This window comes from Phacochoerus africanus, chromosome 13 (genome assembly GCF_016906955.1).
Source record: "Phacochoerus africanus isolate WHEZ1 chromosome 13, ROS_Pafr_v1, whole genome shotgun sequence".
Classification (NCBI taxonomy): Eukaryota; Metazoa; Chordata; class Mammalia; order Artiodactyla; family Suidae; genus Phacochoerus; species Phacochoerus africanus.
Genome location: NC_062556.1, coordinates 2,309,814 through 2,331,837, shown reverse-complemented (window position 1 = coordinate 2,331,837; position 22,024 = coordinate 2,309,814). Strand labels below are relative to the sequence as shown.

Sequence of the window (22,024 nt, the reverse complement as noted above, 5' to 3'; positions counted from 1 at the left end):
GCACCGCACACCAGCTGCACCCCGGTCAGGAGGACTCAGACTCGGGGGGATGCGGAGCGCAGTCTTGAGGCTCCGGCAAACCCACCATCACTAAGCACTCCTGCATCTATCTTCCCACAATTCCCTAAGGCATAATAACAGGAAAAATTAAAAGTGAACTCGGAGTCTGAAAAGGCAAATAAAGTGGGTGAGGAATGCTACAAAGCTCATGAGGATAGAGAGAGAACTGGGTAAAATAAAACAAACTGGGGAGTTCCCATCTTGGCGCAGTGGTTAACGAATCCGACTAGGAACCATGAGGTTGTGGGTTCGGTCCCTGGCCTTGCTCAGTGGGTTAACGATCCGGCGTTGCCGTGAGCTGTGGTGTAGGTTGCAGACACGGCTCGGATCCCGCGTTGCTGTGGCTCTGGCGTAGGCCGGTGGCTACAGCTCCGATTCGACCCCTAGCCTGGGAACCTCCATATGCCGCAGGGGCGGCCCAAGAAATAGCAAAAAGACAAAAAATAAATAAAAAAAAAAAACAAAAAAAAAACTGGGCACCCATTCACAATTTATAATTATAATTTGATGTCCATAGTCAGTATAATAGCACTTTGGTTTAATGATTGAGTGTGTATATATATTTTTTTGTCTTTTTTCCTTTTCTAGGGCTGCACCCGCGGCACATGGAGGTTCCCAGGCTAGGGGTCCAATCGGAGCTGTAGCTGCCAGCCTGCACCACAGCCACAGCAACGCGGGATCCTTAACCCACTGAGTGACGCCAGGGATCCAACCTACACCCTCATGGTTCCTCATTGGATTTGTTTCCGCTGCACCGAGACGGGAACTCCATGTGAGCCTTTGGGGTTTGATACTTAAATATATTAAAATACAACTTTTCACCTGGCTTTGAAAGAAACCCTAGATAAATTCTAGAAGCTGCTGACTAAGACCAACTCCACCACTAGGCAGTGCGTGAGCTTCCAAGAAAACAGGCAAAATATAAAGAGAGTGCGTTCTGCAGGCCATTTTGTACTGGTTAGTGAGTCACCCCATCCTGCTGGCAAATCTGCCAGCAGCTGAGTTAAACCTTCCTTCCTGCTTTTCCTGAGGCCCTTCTTCATCACCCGTCTCCCGGGGCCTCCCATAACTCAGCACACCCACCAGGGGGAACAGGCGCCGTCGCAGGCCGACGGGCAGCACGCATTCACCTTGTGCTCTGTTTATTTTCCTTTGTGATACACATTTTGAGCAACACGTTCGTTATTCTTTCTGGATTTGGGGAGGTGAACACTCCTCTCTGCCTCATCCACGGAGAGCGGGGCAGCTGAAGGGGGCACTTTGCTCCGTTTTGCTTATTCCCACCTGATCCAACTACCTGGACTTCTGTTCTCATTAATCTCACTGCTTCTCAATGTCGGCAACAAAACTGCGGACAGAGAGGAAAGCAAGGGCTCTTCCACCATCAGCGGCTCAAGAGCAGGACTGCAAGCAGGTGATCGTACAGATGACAGACACCTCTCGGCCCGAACCCCAGCGCCACAAGGGCAAGGCCGCGAGTACAGAAACGCGATCCTGGTCCCTCACCGACGAAAACCACACAAAGGACGCCGTCAGGCTAAAGACGCCCTGCCCGCGAGCAGTCGGAACAACCGGACAGCAAGCTGAAACGAGAAGCTGCCTGCATCCTGCTGGGACTTACTACGTGACCCGAGAGCTACGTCGCTTCGGCCTCTTGCATTTGCCTTCTAGTACGTCGTCTGTGAAGGGAAACAAAATCAAGAAGCCCCACAGCGCTTGGTTGTTTAAGCTGAACGGCATCATTATGCAAAATCCCAGTCAGATCCGACCACTTACCGCAGCGGTTGTCCAAAGCACGCTGGTGACTCAGCTGCCCTGGCTCCAGATCCTTCTGAGACAGCGTTTCAGGCTGTCCTGGGACTCGGTGAGGGACAGGGGATGGTTCAAGTTCACCAACCAGCCTGGAAGAAAAGGCCCCCGGCCTGGCCTGGTCTCAGGTTTCATCCTCCTGTGAAGCCACAGGCACATCTAATTTTACTCCGTGACACAAACAGCTCACACCACACTTAAAATTGTTTGGGCACCAATTCCGGGACACAGCTCTGTGTGCGCCAAGAAGAAAAAAATTTCCATAAAACCAAGTTAAACCCTGAATCATGACGGTCTTACGCAACGGTAACTTCCCAAAGTGAACTTTGCCTTAAAGGAACAGCAAAAACGTCTGAGACGAGTTCCCAGCAGGATCCAACGTCGACAAAAATCTCATAAAAAATCACTTCGAATTCACAGGCAACATTTAGAACTTGTGACTTCACTAGTACTAAATGCTCTTATCCAAATAAACAGAATATTCTCAAGCAGTCACTCTTTGAAAATCACTTTCCCTAGGCCTCTTTTTAAGTGAAAAAACTTTAATATTTGAGAAAATCTTAAATAATCATCGTCACAGTAAAGAGAAGGTCAGTGCTGCACGTTAAAATATGAGAGTCATTTTCTAAGTAAACTACATTCGTATTTTAACAAACTATGTGAATGTCCCAAGGTGATACGATGCTGTCTTCATTTAGAAAGAACAATCGGATCGTTCCATTTTTATGAGGACTCAAGAAAATCGAACTTTCGAATAATCTTTCATTTTGCATTATTTTTACAAAGCCTGCTTTGCAGCATGACTTAAAACTGACGAAATCATATATTTGAAATTCCTATTTTAGCACTAAGCCCTGATGATGAGAAAGAAGCAATGTAACGATCACCCGTATGTTGAATTTTTTATTTTCTTTTCTTCTTAGGAGACCTTTTCTTTGATTCTCTTTATTTTATGCTCTAACTTCTTTTGAAATGTGATGCTTCTTACACCAACAGCTGCAGGCCTTAAATTAAAAGCTGGCAACAGCTTTGACTAATCGTACATTTATTTATAAGGCATTTAAAACTCTTTCAAAAATTTTCTGCTCATTACTATCTTTCCTTTCCTGGCAATTCAGTTAGACACAAAATTAGGGCACAGCTACCAACTCTTAACAAAAATGTCTATTGTATTTAACAGTGATGAGATATATTTTTGCATCTTTGTGTGTCTGAAAACTCCTAACTCAATATTCTGGTTGAAAGGCCACACTTAAAGGTTACTTACCGTGGGACTTTTCAGCAATCAGTAAACTGGTTTTTAGGGACAAACTTTTCAGCCGTGGGGGCTCTGCTTTGGAAGGCCGTCAGTCAGGCTGTCTATCTGATCTGCATTCACATTCACACAGTCATTGGACCCTATCAACTGCCACTTTTAGTTCTGCTGGAGAATGACTTCAAGAAAAAAAAAATCCTTTGATTCTATAGGATAATTGAGATTATTGAAACAAGATCTTCAAAGAGTCTAATGCAGGTCAAACTTAGGTCTGTAACTCACATCTCCTCTGTTTTCCACAGAATCATACCAGTTTAAAGCTTTAAGAGGCTTCAAAGAAAACAAGCCTAACCCTCCACCAGCTGGAAGGGAGGGTGCTGGAGGCTAGAGCTGCCCAGGGCCTGGACAGAAGGGACTCTGAGATGGGCAAGTGGAGGTTTGGGAAGAGACGCTTCAAGGGGTCGCCCTCAAGAGGCAGGCAACTCGTGACACGTAGTGGATCGTGTTCAGGGCCCGGCAGGTGTGGCTGAACATACAGTAGCCCCAGTTTAACAGCTGCTGGCACTTTATCCCCTGACTGCAGCTGTGAGCGCCTGTGACAAAACCTCCCGCCCCTGCTCTTCTGTCCATCCCTCCTCTCTTGGTTGTGATTCCATCCTCCGCAGGGTCGGGCAGACGGATCTGGAATCCCCCTCGCTACTTCCCAGTGCCTCGCACGCTGCCTCCCTACCCCTCCCCAGGGCCCCTCTGCCTGGGGGACTGACCACCAGGCCTGGCCTGCGTGTAGCGGGCACCACCTCCCTGCCTCCAGGTACCTCTGTGCTCCATCTCACACTCCCGGACTGCCGGGGAAACGCTGAGAACAAGCGGTTCTGTCCTCACCCCTCTCCTGCTTCAGGCCCCTCAGGACGTGGTGCCAGGTTCTGGGCAGGTGCACACACCTTTATAATCCGGCCCTGTCCCTGTCCTCTGGGCTCTGCTGGGAGTCACAGTGCTGCTGGGTGCCCGGCTGTGTCTTTTGCTGCGGGCGAGCGACTATCTACCTTTCAAAAGCCAGCCTTCCATATGCATTTTAAAACATAATTACTTGCATGTACCATGCCATTCCAGTTTCTATACCTGTTCTTTCTCCAGGACCATGGATGCCCTGCTCAGAATGTGCTTTCGGTGAACCCTCAATGAACCGAACTTTGAACAGTCACGTCAGACTCTGTTTTTTTTTATGATACTAAGTCCATAATGTATAATAATATTAAAAAAAAAAACCAACAGAACAAACATAGATGATCAGGATGACATTACAAGAACTATCCAGAAGGGGTCAGCATAACAGCGATAAGAGCGTGGCTCTCAGAGCAAAGGAAAGGAAAAATCAAACTAAATTCTTTTGTAAGGGGTAAACTTTAAAGCTTTTCAAAAGCCACGTGAATTATTTGCCCCTTCAATTAAAGCGACACTTCTTCAAAACAGTCACCTGTGAAATTAACAGTCCATGTACCCATCTGTTTCTGGGGCCCTAACGACAGAGGGCCTGCCCGTCCTTCTGCCCTCGGACGCCTGCCCCTTCTCTCCCCGGCCTCCATCACTTGCCCTAAACTTTGACACGATCAAAAGAGCACATTCACATTCTGTGTGAAAACTGTCACCTCCTCCATCTCCTAGGATTTTGACCGCGTTGGTTTAAAAAATTAAAACGCAAAGAACAGTGTTCACATTTTTACGGCTGTTTCGTCTCAGAGACAAGGGTTAATTTTGCCCTCGCTGCCTCTCCACGCTGCTGTGATCCGTTCTGAATGGAAGCCCCTTTTTCCAGCAGTCCTCCAAACACTGTCACTGCTTCATCCTGACACGATGCCTTTCCTGTCGCGTTCTGTTGTCAGGGTTTCCGACAACCATTTTTCCCTCTGCTGTAACATAAGAAATGCGGCGAATGTGCCCTCCTCAGGGCATCCTAGGTGTCTCCCAGCTTTTACTGACATATTATCTGGACTCCATTTCTCTTTTTGAAATGCACCGCCCTCCTGTCACTTCGACAGTCTGTATCACGGTTGGGTCATGACGTTCTTGCATGACTCCCGTCTACCTCCGTTATTTTCTCAGGGGTGTTTCTTTTATTTCCTGCCTTCTCTCCCTGTCACGTGCTCAAGCTTGTGCCACATGTCTGGGAAAAACACCCATTGGACAGGATGGCCTTTCTTCCAGCCTCCCGGCCCTTGAGGGCCTCCCTGCTCCGCCTCGGGCTGATTAGCAGGGCTGGGCCTCCCGCACAGGTGGCATGTCACTTCCTGAATCATCTCCTGTCCCCGTCCCCCCCCTCCCAAGCCCCCGGCTTTGATGGAGCCCACAAAGAATTATTCAAAAAGGACCTTTCAGAAGTAGATCGTCTGAGGCCTTTCACATCTGAAAATTTAATGATTTAGCTCTAGAAGTGGCTGCTTCATTTAGCATTAAATTCTGGATGGAAATAATTTCAGGCTAACCTGCCGTCCCTGGTCCGCGAACATCCATCACTGAGAGAGCCTGCAGAGAAGTGTAACGCTGGTCTGATGTGACGTCTAACTTCTAGTGAGCGAGGTACGTCACTACTTAGAGAGAGGTGCGTGCACCTTTGAGTAAGTTGGTATTCTCCATTTATTTCCTCTCCCATTCATCCGGCGTTTCACAAATCTGATGTGATCAAGGAGAAGATAACGCACCTTTATAACATGTAAGTGCAGCTACTCTTATCGCAAAGTAGCCATTATCCAGTAAGAAGACAAGTTAAAGTTCACGGATGCTCCTAAAATCTCTTGGCCTTAGTCAGAAGTTTCTGATCAAGGCTTAGAGGGTAGACGACGGCAGGAGTTACGTAAAGAAAGAAAAGCGACATAAAATAAAATTGGACGTGAAGAGTGGAAGTGGAAAGGAGAATACTGGAAGTCTGGAGATGGAGAAATACGAAGATCTATGCCCAGGGACTTGGAGAGAATGTCAGGCGTTGAAAATGGGGGAACATGGTCATTTACAGAAGAAACACTTGCTCCTTCTGTGAGAAGGTTCCTTCGATTGTGCTAACATTCCTGGGCTCTCTCCATAATTTTCACTCATTTCTTGCCGGGGGGAGTGGATTAACTGGACGCCTAGGTTGCTTCCATGGCGTGGCTGTTGTGAATGACACTGCAGTGACCATAGGGGTGCGGACACCATCTCTTTGATGTCCTGTTCCATGTCCTTTGCATATACACCTGGAAGCAGGATTGCTGGATTATACGGGAGTGCTACTTTTACAGAAACCCTTATTTTGCTTTTCCATAGTGGTTACACCAATTTATGTTCCTACCAAGAGTGCACAAGAGTCCCAGTTTCTCCAAACCCTCACCAACGCTTGTTACGTCTTGTCTTTTTAATAGAAGCCATTCTGACACCTGCGAGCTGAGGTCTCACTGCAGTTTCGAGTTGCATGTCCTTGATGGTTAGTGGTGTGGAGCCTTTCTGTGCATCCTGTCCATCTGCCCGGCTTCTTTGGAAAAATATCTACTTAGTTCCCTGGCCCCTTTTAAAATCATATTGTCTGGTGTTTTTTGCATTTGAGTTCGTTATGTATTTTGGATATTAACCCTTTATCAGACTGATGGTTTACAAATACTTTCTTTCAATTCAGTAGACAGACTTTTCATTTTGCTGTTTCATTCTGCAGAAGTTTTTGTTTGAGGTAGTCTCATTTGTTTATTTTTGTTTTTGTTGCTTGTGCTCTTGGTATCATTTCCCAAAAAAATCATTGCCAGGCACTTATTTTCTTCTTTGCCTTTTAGGGCCGCACTTGTGGCATATGGAGGTTCCCAGGCTAGGGATCAAATAGGAGCTATAGCTGCCAGCCTATGCCACAGCCACAGCAGTGCGGGATCTGAGCTGTGTCTGCAACCTACACCACAGCTCACAGCAACACCAGATCCTTGATCCACTGAGCAAGATCAGGAATGGAACCCACAAGCTTGTGGTTCCTAGTTGGATTAGTCTCCACTATGCCATGACAGGAACTCCTGTTTCAGGTCTTATAATTAAGTCTTAAATTCACTTTGAGTTAACACTGTGAGAGTGTAATTTTTTAGTGTGTGGTTTCCAGTTTTTCCAACACCATTAATTGAAAAGATTATCCTTTCCCCACTGAGTACTCTTGGCCCCCTTGTCAAATATTAGCTGACTATTTCAGAGTTTATTTTTGGGCTCTCATATTCTGTTCCATTGTTCTATGTGCCTATTTTTATGCCAATACCATACTTTTTTGATTACCATGGCTTTGTAGTATATTTTGAAGTCTGGAAGTATGATGCCTACATCTTTGCTCTTCTTTCTCAGTAGTTTGCTATTCAGGGTCTTTTGTGGTTTCACATAAATTTTAGGATTTTTTTTTTTTTTTTTTGTGAAAAATGCCATTGGAATTTTGTTAGGGGTTGCACTGACTCTATAGATAGCTTTGGGTAGTATGGCTAGTTTCAGAATATTTCTTCTTCTGATCCATGAACATGGTGAAATGGAGTTTTAACTAAAGAACCCCCCCTTGGCCAAGAACGCAGCTGCAAGCCTTTCCAGCTGTGCTCATCACTATACCACCCTTCTTGTAATAATGTAACAACCGTGTGCCCTCTGTCCAAGCCAGCAGCCTTGCTCATCAGGTACCCAGCATTGCTCATCAGTTCTGCTTCTGTAACCTCGCTCGCTCAGTTTCTTAGGGAGGAACACTGTCTGCTTGGGGATGGGGGAGGTCCGAGATGCTTACATGGGAAAATCAAGACCTTGTAGTGTATAAAAGTTACTGAGAACAAAGACCTGGTGCTCAGACTCTGGAGGTGACGCCTCTGAGCCCGCACCGGTGCTGAATAAACCTTGCTTTTCCATATCTCCGAGTGCTGTTTGTCTCCTTCCGTTGCCACGGTTTTTGCGGTTTCCGCAACAATGGGTATCTTCCACTTATGACTTTAATTTCTTTCACCCAAGTCTTGTAGTTTTCAGTGTACGTATCTTTCACCTACTTGGTTAAATTTATTCCCAAGTATTTTATTCATTTTGATACTACAGTGAAAATGATTGTTGCCTTTCTTTTTCAGATAGGTGGCTGTTAACGTACAGAAATACAATTAATTTATATATGATAATTTTGTATCCTGAAACTTTATTGACTTCATTGATTACTTCTAACAGTTCTTTTCAGTGGAGTCTTTAGGACTTTTTTTTTTTTTTGTCTTTTTGCCATTTTCTTGGGCCACTCTTGTGGCATATGGAGGTTCCCAGGCTAGGGGTCCAGTCGGAGCTGTAGCCGCTGGTCTACACCACAGCCACAGCAACGTGGGATCCGAGCTGTGTCTGCAAGCTACACCACAGCTCACAGCAACACCAGATCCTTAACCCACTGAGCAAGGCCAGGGATCGAACCCGCAACCTCATGGTTCCTAGTCGGATTTGTTAACCACTGCGCCACTACAGAACTCCAGGACTTTCTATGTATAAGATCATATCATCTGCAAATAAAGACAAATTTTACCTGTTTTTTTCCATCTGGATGCCTTTCATTTCTTTTCCAAGCCTGACTGCTCTGGTTAGGACTTCTAGTACTCTGCTGAACAGGAGTGGTGACACCGGCACTCTTGTCTTGTTCTTGGTCTTAGAGGAAAAGCTTTCAGCCTTTCATCATTGAGTATGATGTTAGCTGTGGGCTGAAATATCTTCTTTTTATATGAAATTTGTTGAGTGTTTTTAACATGAAAGGATTTGTGTTTGATTAAATTCTTTTTCTATCTCTATTGAGATGATCATGTGACTTTTACCTTTATTTTATTAATGTGATGCATTATGTGTATTGATTTGAACAATCTTTGCATCCCAGAGCCTGCTTTCACCATGGTGTATAATCCCTTCAATGTGCTGCTGAACTCAGTTTGTTAATATTTTGCTAACAGCTATTGCATCTATATTTGTCAGGAGTATCTCCTGTAGTTTTCTTTTCTGGTAGTGTATTTATCTGGCTTCGGTGTCAGGGTAATGTTGGGTTGGTAAAATGAGTTTCAGAGTTTTCCTTCCTTTTCATACTTCTGGAAGAATTTGAGAAGAAAGTGCATTAATTCTTTGAATGTTTGGTAGACTTCACCAGGGAAGCCAGATCTGGTTTCTAGCTTATCTCTGTTGGGAGATTTTAAAATTTTGATTCAATCTCCATATTGTTATTGGCTTCTTCAGACTTTCTGTTTCTTCCTAATTTGGTCTTGGTAGGTGGTGTTTTTCTAGGAATATACCAATTTCTTCTAGGTTATCCAATTTGATGGAATATAATTGCTCATAGGAGTCTCTCATGGTCCTTCTGTGCTGTCATTTGTAATGATTCCTTTTTAATTTCTGCTTTTGTTTGAGTCCTCCCTTTTTTTATTAGTCTTACTAAAAGCATAAATTTAATGACATTTGAGAAACTGGGACGAAATATAGGAGTAGAAGTTAAGCTCAACTTCTCTCACATGAACCAAAGCTACAGTTAACTGCTGAACAACCATCCGCAAAACAGACTGCACATTACCAAAAAGGACACAATACACCTAAAGACAAAGAGGAAGCCACATTAAGAAGTTAGGAGGGGTGCTTTCATAACATAAGCAATCCCACACCTGCCAGATGAGCGGCCCACAGACTTAAAAGTAACTATATCACAGCAGCTCTGCCACAGGAGTGAGAGTTCTGCGTTCCAGGTCAGGTCCCTAGCCTGTGGGTTTGGCATTGGAAGGAGGAGCGCCTGGAGCATTTGGCACTGAGGGCCAGTGAGGTGTGTGTGCAGGAGCTCCGCAGGACTGGGGGAAATAGACTCCACTCTTGTAGGGCACACACAGGGCTTCATGGGCACTGGGTCCCAGGACAAAGCAGGGACTCCATAAAAACCTGGGTCAGACCTACTTGTAGGTTTTGGAGGATCTCCCAGGAAAGCAGGGAGTGGCTGTGGCTCAGTGGAAGGGCAGGACCTTGGAGGCAGAAGTCCGGGAAATAACTGTCAGTGTGACCTCCCCTGGAGGCTATCTTGGAGAAATCTGGCTCCACCCATTGGGGCTGAGAAGTTCCAGGCCAAACAACAAAAAGGGTGGGAACACAGCCCCACCCATCAGCAAACAGGCTGCATAAGGTCCTCTTAGGCACACAGCCACCTCTAATCACACCCAGAGACAAAGCCCCACCAACCAGAGGGACAAGACTCAGTTCCATCTACCACCAGTGGGCAGCCACCAGTCCCTCCCATCAGGCAGCCTGCAACAAGCCCCTGTATCAACCTCACCTCCGGGGGGGCAGACACCAGAAGCAAGAATGATTACAACCCTGTAGCCTGCAAAAAGGAGACCACGAACGTAGAAAGCTAGACAAAATGAAAAGGCAGAGAAATAAGCCCCAGATGAAGGAACAATACAAACCCCAGGAAAAACAGCTAAGTGAACTGGAGATTAGAAAACTCCAGGAAAACAATTTTATTTTATTTTATTTTATTTTATTTTTTGGTCTTTTTGCCTTTTTCTTGAGCCACTCCTGTGGCATATGGTGGTTCCCAGGCTAGGGTTCTAATTGGAGCTGTAGCTGCCAGCCTACACCAGAGCCACAGCAACGCAGGATCCGAGCCGTGTCTGCAACCTACACCACAGCTCACGGCAATGCTGGATCCTTAACCCACTGAGCAAGGCCAGGGATCGAACCCACAACCTCATGGTTCCTAGTCGGATTCGTTAACCACTGAGCCACGACGGGAACTCCTGAAATGATTTTAGTGTAATGATAATAAGGATCTCAGGGGAAAAAAAAAAAACCATAGGAAAAACTGTAAGAAATGTTGAAGAAATAGATGATTTAAATATTAAGCAGAGATGTAAAACACAATAACCGAAATAAAAAACTCACTAAAAGGAGCCAATGGCAGAATACAGGAGGCAGAAGAACATACAATGAGGTGCAAGACAGACTGGTATAAATCACTGATGCAGAACAGAAGAAAGAAAAAAGAATGAAAAGAAATGAGGACAGTCTGTGAGAATTCTGAGACAACGTCAAACACACCAACACTGGCATTAATACACGTGTCAGAAGGAGAAGAGAGAAAGAGACAGAGAAAATATCTGAAGTGATAATAGTCAAAAACTTGCCTAGCATGGGAAAGGAATCACTCATTCAAATCCAGGAAGCATAACGAGTACCATGTAGAATAAACCCAAGGAGGAACACCCAGAGACACATATTAATCAAGCTGAACAAAATTAAAGACAAAGAGAGAAATAGCTAGGGAAAAGCAACAAATAACATACAGGGAACCCCAATAAGGCTGTCAGTTGATTTTTCAGCAGAAACTCCACAGGCCAGAAGACTATGGTATGAAATACTTAAAGTGATGAAAGGAAAAAAATCCTTCAACTAGGAATACTCTACCAAGCAAGGTTCTCATTCAGATTTGAAGGAGAAATCAAAAAATTTACAGACAAGCAAAAGGTAAAAGAATTCAGCACCACTAAATCAGCTTTCAAGAAATACTAGAGGAATTTCTCTAGGTGGAAAAAGAAAAAAACCAACAACAACTATAAACAATAAATTTACAAAGGATAAGGCTCATTGGCAAACACAAACATATAGTAAAGGTAGGAAATCATCCACACACGAATATGATACCAAACCCAGCAATCGTGGGTACAAATGCAGAAAATCAACAAGGAAACACAGTCCTTAAATGATGCATTAGACCAGATGGACTTAATAGGTATTTATAGATATTCCATCCAAAAGCAGCAGAATACACATTCTTCCCAAGTACGCATGTAACATTCTCTAGGATAGATCACATTTTAGGCCACAAATCAAGCCTTGGTAAATTTAAGAAAACTGAAATCATATCAAGATTTTTTCCCAACAAGAATGCTCTAAGACTAAAAATCAATGACAGGGAAAAAACCGCAAAAAAAAAAAAAAAAGTGGAGACTAAACAATATGCTACTGAAAACCAATGAATCACTGAAGCAATAAAAGAGGAAATTTTAAAAATACCTAGACAGAAATGACAATGAAAACATGACCATTCAAAACCTATGGGACACAGCAAAAGCAGTTGTAAGAGGGAAGTTTATAGCAATGCAAGCCTACCTCAGGAAATAAGAAAAACCTCAAATATACAACCTAAGTTTACACCTAAAGCAACCAGATAAAGAGAAACAAACAAAACCCAAAGTCAGCAGAAGAAATCATAAATGTCACAGTAGAAATAAATGAAATAGAAACAAAGAAAGCAATAGAAGAAATCAATGAAACTAAAAGCTGGTTCTTTGAAAAGATCAACAAAACTGATAAATCCTTAGCCAGACTCACCAAGAAAAAAAAAAAGGAGAGGACTCAAATCAATAAATTAAAAATTATAAAGGAGAAGTTACAACATTACAAAAATATAAGTAATCATAAGAGATTACTACAAGCAGCTATATGCCAATAAAATGGACAATCTAGAAGAAATGGACAATTTCTTAGAAAGGTACAATCTTCCAAGACTCAACCAGGAAGAAATAGAAAAGGTGAAGAGGCCAATCACAAGCACTGAAATTGAAACTGTGATTAAAAATCTTCTAACAAACAAAAGCCCAGGCCCAGATTTCTATCAAACATTTAGAGAAGAGTTAACATCTATCTTTCTGGAGCTCTTCCACAAAACTTCAGAGGAAGAAACACCCCCAAACTCATTCTATGAGGCCACTATCACCCTAATGCCAAAACTGGATAAAGATACCACCAAAAAAAAAAAAAAAAAAAGAAAGAAAGAAAGAAAGAAAATTACAGGCCAATATCACTGATGAACATAGATGCAAAAATCCTCAACAAAATACTGGCAAACTGAATCCACCAGTACATTAAAAGGATCATACAACCTGATTAAGTGGGATTTATCCCAGAGATGCAAGGACTTTTTCAATATCTGCAGATCAATCAGTATGGTACACCACATTAACAAACTGAAGAATAAAAACCACACAATCCTCTCAATAGATGCAGAGAAGGCTTTTGACAAAATCCAACACCCATTTCTGATAAAAACCCTCCAGAAAGTAGGCATAGAGGGAACTTACCTCAACATAATAAAGGCCATATATGACAAACCCACAGCTAAAACATTCTCAATGTTGAAAAGCTATAAGAATCCCCACTAAGATCAGGAGTAAGACAAGGATGTCTACTCTCACCACTTTCATTCAATATAGTTTTGGAGGTCCTAGTGACAGCAATCAGAGAAGAAAAAGATATAAAAGGAATCCAAATTGGAAAGGAAGAAGTAAAACTATCACTGTTTGCAGATGACCTGATACTGTACCTAGAAAATCCTAAAGATGCTACCAGAAAACTGTTAGAGCTCTTCAATGAATTTGGTAAAGTTGCAGGATATAAATACACACAAATGGAATGCATTTCTATAAGCTAACAACAAAAGAGCAGAAAGAGAAATTAGGGAAACAATCCCACTTCCCATTGCATCAAAAAGAGTAAAATACTTGGGAATAAATCTACTTAAAGAGACAAAAGACCTGTACTCTGAAAACTATATGACGCTGATGAAAGAAATCAAAGATAACACAGATAGAAAGACATACTATGCTCTTGAATTGGAGTAATCAATATTGTCAAAATGACTAAACTACCCAACATGATCTATAGGTTCAATGCAATCGCTATCAAATTATCAAGGATATGCATCACAGAACTAGAACAAAATATTTAAAATTGCATGGAAACACAAATGACCCCAAATAACCAAAGCAATCCTGAGAAAGAAAAATGGAGCTGGAGGAATCGGGCTCCCTGACTTCAGACTATACTACAAAGCTCAGTCATCAAAACAGTATGGTACTGCCACAAAGACAGAAATATAGATTAATAGAACAGAATAGAAAGCATAGAATAATAATCCCACACACCTATGGTCAACTAATCTATGACAAAGGAGGCAAGAATATACAATGGAGAAAAGACAGTCCCTTCAACAAGTGTGCTGAGAAAACTGGTCACCTATATACAAAAGAATGAAATTAGAACACTTCCTAACACCATACACAAAAATAAACTCAAAATGTATTAAAGACCTAAATATAAGACTGGATGCTATAAACTCAGAGGAAAACACAGGCCAAACACTTCCTGACATAAACCACAGTAGAATCTTCTCAGATCCACCTGTTAGAGTAATGCAAATAGAAACATAAATAAACAAATGGGACCTAATTAAACTTAAAAGTTTTTGCACAGCAAAGGAAACCATAAACAAAAGGAAAAGACAACTCACACAACAGGAGAAAATATTTGCAAATGAAGCAACTGACAAGGGATTAAGCTCCAAAATACACAGACACCTCCTGTATTTGTTTGTGTACTCAATATAAAAAAAAAAAAACAAAAAACCAAAAAACACACAAACAACTCAGTTAAAAAATGGGAAGACGATCTAAAAAGACATTTGTCCAAAGACGTACAGATGGCCAAAAAAAAACAAAAAACAAAAAAAAACACCAAAAAAAAAACCAAAACCAAAAAAAACCAAAAAAAAGCAAATGAAAAGATGCTTCAACATCACTAATTATTAGAGAAATGCAAATCAAGGCTATGAGCTACCAGCTTCCACCAGCCAGGATGGCCATCATCAAAAAGTCTATAAACAATAAGTGCAGAGAGTAGGGAGCCTTCCTACACTGTTGTTGAGAATGTACGTTGGAAAACAATATGGAGGTTCCTCAAGAAACTAAAAATAAAATTACCATACGATCCAGCAGTTCCACCCCTGGGCATCTATCCAAAACCATAATTTGAAAAGACACATGCACCCCAACGTTCACTGCAGCATTATTTACGACAGCCAAGACATGGAAGCAACCTAGATGTCCATCAAGAGAGGAGTGGATAAAGAAGATGTGATACATATATACAATGGAATATTACTCATCCATAAAAAAGGATGCAATACTACTATCTGCAGCAACATGGATGCATCTAGAGATTACCATCATAAGTTAGCCAGACAGTGAAAGACAAGCATCAGACGACATCACCAATAAGTAGTCTTAAAAAAAAAGGATGCAAATGAACTAACTTGAAGAACATAAACAGACTCATAGACTTTGAAAAACTTACAGTTACCAAAGGGGATAGGCTGCGGGGAGAGGGGTTTGAGACTGGCATGTGCACAATGACACATATGGAATGATGGCCCCTGGGGACCTGCTGTACAGCACGGGACCTCTACCCAATAGTCTGTGGTCACCTACGTGGGAAAAGAGTCTGAAAGAGACGGATGTCTGTACATGTATTATGGAATCACTGTGCTGCACAACAGAAATGATCACGACGCTGTAAATCAACTATACTTCAAAAAACCTTGAAAAAATGAAAAAAATTAACTATTTCCCAAAACACCTAGAAATCAGGATGGAAGTCACAGCCAGAGATGGCCGGAGGAGAAACTGCAGAGAGAAGCACAGAGGTGATGAGATCCACTCTTGGGCTCAGAGGACCAGCCTGACTCAGTGGCCAATGGGGATAGTTGGCCTCTGGCCAGGGCAAGGCCAGGGCTCCCATCATGGAAGAAGACACAGGACGAGGCCCCCCTCCCCAAGGCGATGGATAGAAAGACAGCAAAGGCAGAGCCAGCAGCACACCGTGGGTGTGAGTTTGCCCAAATCTACAGCAAATACATGCTCTAAACAGTGGGGATGGATTTATTTATTTATTTTTGTCTTTCTGTCTTTTCAAGGCAGCATCCACGGCATGTGGAGGTTCCCAGGCTAGGGGTCTAATTGGAGCTGTAGCCACAGCAACGCCAGAGCGAGGTGAGGGATTGAACCTGCAACCTCATCATTCCCAGTCAGATTCATTAACCACTGAGGCATGACGGGAACTCCTATTTATTTATTTATTTTGTCTTTTGGGGGCCGCACCCGTGGCATATGGAAGTTCCCAGGCTAGGGGCTGAACCATAGCTACAGCTACCAGCCTACCACAGTCACAGCAAAGCCAAGTCTGAGCCGAATCTGTGACCTACACTACACCACAGCTCATGGCAAGACTGGATCCTTAACCCACTGAGTGAGGCCAGGGATTGAACCTGCGTCCTCACTGATACTAGTCGGGTTTGTTAATTTTTTTTTTTTTTTATTGGTGGGGATTTAGAATGTGAATGTAATGTACAGAAATGATGTGTCCAGAAAAACTGCTCATCAAGAAGGGAAGAAAGGAAGAAAGGCACAAATGAAATGGTAAAACATGATGCGATGTGAAGGGTGATAGCACTGCCACCTGATTAGGATGTGTTAATAAAACCTTTCACAGAAAGGAAGCCCCACAGGCTAAAACACCATCTCACTAGGGTCAACCCATCTCAAGACGTGCTGACAGACTCCTGTGTTAGTAAGAGATTATCCCACAATCTCCTGTATTTACCTGATTTACTCAACAGACAGAGAAAAAATATCTAATTAGAGAAAGAAGATCTAAACTACAGAGTTTCCAAAGACAAATTCTCTGAGGTCTCAAGGGCTCAAAGGTTAGGGGTCTTTATTTTTTACACTATTTAACTTTAATCCTAACTGCTTTGTCTTCTTTCCTTTGATTCAAGGAATTCCTAGCCCTGGCCATATCGACGAGTGGTTTCAGCTGTTTTGCATCCATAAAAAGAGTGGAACGCAGGGCTGATGGGAGCGTTTGCCTGGACGCTGTGCTGCGTGGGAAGCCTGGGTTCGGGGTCACGTCTGTGTTACCACGGGCCTCTGCCCAGAAGCCACCCTGGCCCATGACAGCCTCTGCGGGCCCAGTTTCCTTCTGTGTAAAGTGGGGCCCTCATCACAGGGTGCTCGTGAAGATGAGATGAAATGAAATACCTAAAGCACCTGGCTTAAAGCAGGGGCAACGGACACACCACTTTTTCCCTGTAGGACAAGTTCTAGAAGACAGAGGTAAAGGAGAAAGCTACTAGGGGCACATCTGAGAAGAAAATTATCAGGAGATAACTGAATTTATCACATTTTTACTCCTACTATGGGTTAAGAGGGATTATCAGCAAACAGCCTGAGTTCAGAATCTTGAAGGAGAAGGATGAGAGGGGGAAACCATGCTGCCGAGAGGGACCACTGGTCAGGGAGGCTGGCTGGTCCTTTACACTCGGGGGTACTTTGCAACACAACTGTCTGTACATTACCCACCCTCGAAATGAAGAAGAGCTCAGTTAAAATACAGTCCACCGAATTTCACCGAAATAACGCAATGTTCACACAGACACTCTTTATAAGAACATAACCTGTATACAGCCCTAGCTTTTCCGTATCTGTTTGCTCCTTAGGCCTTTGACTCCAATGCTATGTGGTTTTAGTCATAGTTTTTGCATTTAAAAAATATTCCCTTCCTCATTCAGATACCTTCTTTCTGAAGAAAGTTTAGCAACAAATAGTAAAGTCTATGAGATAAATATAATAAGCACACTTTTATAAATGAAGACCTGGTTCATATTGCTTTTCCAATTCAGTTTTCACTGTTGTGTTATTAAGGTAATTATTACTGTAGTTATATTTTGTAATGCTGGTTTTGTGTTTGCAGCAACCAAGCCCAGTGACATGCTAACAATCTAAGTGAAGTGATCTTGCTTGGGGTCCAAGGCTGGGCTTAGAAGGCTGTTAACCTCCTGAAGTTGAATCCAGAGTAGGTATACCTGTCCAGGTGTTTTTTCTGGCTAGCACACCTAGAGCCATCACCAGACTTGCAAAGGGGTCCATGACCTTAAAATCATTAGGAAGCATCTCTTAAGCAACTCCTTCCTTTTCCTGCAGCCTTCATTAAAGTACAAATAGCTCCCTCATATACAACAAAAGATAAGCTAAAAATCCAAGCTGTTGTATGCAGTTATTTTGTTGCCTAATTTGAAGGTGTCATGTTCAGAAATTTATATATAAACATACTTGGACCAAGGGTTGTCTATACAGAGAACACTGACAGCACATAACTAGTTATTTACTTCAAATAAATTCAACTAAGAAGACAATGAATTGGACTTTTTTTTTTTTTTTAAATCACAAAGCACCATCTCCTAAGTCGAGAAAATGAAATGTTTGGGTTATTATACCATAATGGCCATTTCCATATACATCACTTTCTAACAATACAATTCTATAGAAAGAAGTAAAATTATCTTTTTGGCTGAACTGTAACTGTGTCTGCGGATAGGCGCATGCATTACCCGCAGTACAGAAGGCGCTTCTGCAGGACACAATCTTAAGAACTAAACACTAAAGCAGGGGCTTATACACTTGAAAAAAATCAGACCCTGGGCAATGAAATGATGCTGATTAAAATGGTATTATAGCACACACATATTTTAAAAAAATATTTTAAACACGAGCTAGCCACAGGAACATGTGACTAAAATGCCTCTTTGAAAATGAAATGAGTATTAGTACCTCCATATTTCTGAGAAAGGTATTTTCATAGTTTTAAAAAGCAAATACATTATTGGTTAAATGTTAAAAGTTCACTTATTTCTTTTATAGTCTGCTATGTAGCTCTAATGAATTTAGTTTATTAAATGGACTACGCATCCCTACATTTTTTTTTTCTGAGATTAAAGAAACATTGTCTCATCAATTACAACTGTTATGCGAGACACCTTCTTATTCTTGTAAGCTGGCAACGGTAACTGTATTATCTGTGTTAATGATTTATGGGTAGTATCTACTAAACATTGGGTTTAAGGTCTGATTCAGCAGCAACAAACACTGAAAATGGAAAGAACACAGGATTTAGAGAGAGTTAAATACTTGAAAACAGGACTGTCCCACAACCTTAACAGTCCACTGTAGGATGTTTTACACCTGTGAGTGGCTGCCACTTTGCAATTACTTTCTTTGGAAGCACGTGTTCTGGAGAGGCAGGTTTAATAGGCGGCAAACGGAAGCTTCCAGTAAAATATTCCATCACGAGAACTGGGTAAGATTTTTGAATAATACTGTAACATCTATTTTCATAGTTTTATATATATATATCCCGCTCATATTAAAGGAAGAAAAGGACATGAAGAGCCATATAAAAAGTCTTGCTTAAAAAAAAAAAAATTCCATTCCATTGCTTTACACAGATGTATCCGCTTTAAGGAACACCCAGCACACGCACAGTCATCTCACTAAGAACTTCCGGAACACCAGCAGGTATCATTTGAAAAGTAGCTATTTCACAGAAAAACGCAACATGACTGTCCCAGCATTTATGCACATCAACTATCCAGCAAGGGCTATTATCAACGTCCTAATTAATCCCCATTTAACCAAGTGATAACATGCAGTAAGCACACGTCAACCACGGGTACTTTGGGGTAGTGGATATACTCGCTTGAGGATGAAAGCACAAGCCCAGGGGAGAGGGTGTGAGACACGTGACCTCTCCGTGCCCCTCCGGGAAGCCCGGTTAGTGCCCCCGCCGCTCCTACCTAACCCCGAAGGACTAGGCAGCGACCCAGGGCGTCGCGATGGGCAAAACCGACTTACACAACACAACTCACTATCCTAAAGTCAAGTCCAGTCCGAGTGCCGCTCGGCCAGCAAAGTCTTTGGGGCAAAGACAGGCGGACGGTTTAGCCACACCTGGCGGCTCCCTAGCCCCGCGCCGCAGCCACGGAAGGAGACCTGTTCGCTGCCCAGCAGGTGAGGGGTGGAGCCGGCGGGAGCTGGGGGGCCGGGGGTGCCCGACCTCGCAGGGGCTAGTGTAGGGGCAGGAAACTGGGCAGCCGACGGCGGAGCGGGGGCCCGAGGCCGCCCTCTTTACCTGCCCAGCTTCCCGGGGTCGGGCGGCGCGGACCGGCCCCGCGTGTCCCTTCATTCCAGGTGGAAGGAGGCCACCGTCTTCTCCGCGGACAGCGCGGGCTACTGCTCCGTCCTCCGCCCTCCGCGACGGCCGCGGCGACTCTGCTCCTCCGCGGCGAAGCCGCACCCCCGGCCGCGGGCGCCCATATCCCGGCGCTGGCTCTGGACGCCGGGACGCGGCGCCGGCGGAGGCGGGGGCCTCAGACTCAGCCGAGCACACGGGGCGGGGGCGGGGCCAACGCGGGGCGGGGGCGGGGCCAACGCAGGGTTCCGCCCTCCGCGCCCCGCCCCGCGCGACCCCGCCTCGCGCGTGCGTCCACGTGCCTGCATCGCGGGCATCTGCGCGATCGCCCGCGCGCCTGTAGACCTCGCGGCCTTCCGGTCCCGTCCCTCCTGCACGCTCCCTTCCCTCCTCCGCTGCCCCACCCGCGGGTCTCTTGCCCGCAGGTGGCCGGGTCCCCGCACCCCTCGCAGACTCCCGCCCGGCCCCTCCGCCGCCCGCCGGGCGCCTTCCGTCTGCTCCCGTGCCGCTGAGTCGCCTCGCGCATCTGGGGCTCCGAGCTGCGCTTAGAAGCGGCGGGTCTTCCCACCTCGGCCCTCGGCCCACGAGGTACCAGAGCCAGCGCCGCCCTTTCCGCGCGTGGCAGGGAGTCCCTGCTGGGGACCGGGCCCTTCGCGGGTTCCGGAGTGTCGCCCCGGCTTGTTCCCCGCGAACCTCTCCGGCTCCGGACACACGGCAGGGCCCGGCCCGGCCGCTGGGAGGCCCCCTCGGGGTTTGCAGAAACTCTGGCTGCGGCAGAAAAACAGTTTGGAACCAGCTCTCAGAGCGGGGCTCCTGAATAGCGCCCATAGGCTACTTTTAAGAGGTACTGTGATTCTCTTTTTTAAAGCCTGGAGAGGTTCGCTCAAATGGTTATGTGGCGAACAGTTTTCCTTAGTGCGTCGGTGTTTGCTCATTGACATCCACGCGCATCCCTTCATTCACACAGGAAAGCGACTTGATTTCAGCAGCTTGGTGTCTTTGGGAAGGGCCTGGGTGTTGGAGGCGTCTGATGAATGTGCTAACGAGGTAAATTACCAAACGTTCGTGGAAGGATCACTGGACTATTTTATGCATTTTTAAATGGAGATACGCTGTTACATTTCAAACCAAATGGAAACATAAAGATGCTGGGATATTTAAAAGTGTTTTTCATGTAGCAAAGATTATTGCAAGGCAGAAATATTTACAACTCTTAGATTACACTTTTTTTTTCTTTTTTGATCGCCGCGTATGGAGGTCCCTGGGCCAGGGATCACGTTTGAGCTGCAGTGGTGACCTGTGCTGCAGCTGTGGCAATGCCAGATCCTTAAACCCAGTGTGTGGGATCTGGGATCAGACCTGCATCCTGGTGCTGCAGAGATGCCACAGATCCTGTTGTGCCACAGCGGGAACTCCAGATTTCATTTCTTAAAACAAACGTTTTCAAAGGTAGAAATCAAAAGCCAATTTCCTAGACAAATCCAAGGAAATTTTTCATTAATTCTCTACCTCATAGGTGATAGTGATGATTTTCTTTTTTAACTTACTCTCAGGAGAAGGAGTAAGATTGATGTAGATTGAGGTAGATTGTTAAGGATGTGTTCATTTTCTACATATTTCAAAGGCAGCTTAATGAAAAGAGTTGCTTGCTTGCTTCTCTAAAAACTGTGCATGTTGTCCAGCAAAGGCTGCTCTTTTATATTTGTGTCAAAAGTATGTAAAATAAGGCGTTTAATTTGCCCACACGAGCATGATCCCAGAGCCAGCACTGTCTTGCGTTGACTGGTAAAGACGGAATTGTGGCCCCAGCTTCCTGCTGGGGATGGTGGAAGCACAGAGGACCCAGAGCACTTGCCACGATTTCCATGATGGAAAAAACAAACCTCTCCCAAGCAGAGTGTGGAAAATGCCAGGGGTGTGTGCAAGGCCCGAACTCTCCGAACGGTTTTGATTGCGCTCCTCATCAGCAAGAAATATTTTGAGCAACGCAGGGCATGTCCAGTTATTTGTAACTTACATTGTAAAATG

The 22,024-nt window shown here is 44.2% G+C and overlaps 1 protein-coding gene across 5 annotated transcripts in view; it reads right to left on the bottom strand.

The window, feature by feature from the left end:
* Positions 1-20,146, bottom strand: part of SGCG (sarcoglycan gamma) — a 64,849-nt gene extending 44,703 nt beyond the window's left edge. Inside the window, exon 1 of one of the 5 annotated variants that reach the window (XM_047756081.1) lies at positions 19,937-20,146. In XM_047756081.1, coding sequence (XP_047612037.1) covers positions 19,937-19,990 — 54 coding nt within the window. In that variant the 5' untranslated portion in view covers positions 19,991-20,146. Of the gene's footprint in view, positions 1-1,681; positions 1,746-1,836; positions 1,974-19,936 lie in introns of those variants that run through there. The other 4 variants (XM_047756082.1, XM_047756085.1, XM_047756084.1 and 1 more) reach the window with 4 other exon arrangements.
* Between the last annotated feature and the right edge of the window lie 1,878 nt (positions 20,147-22,024).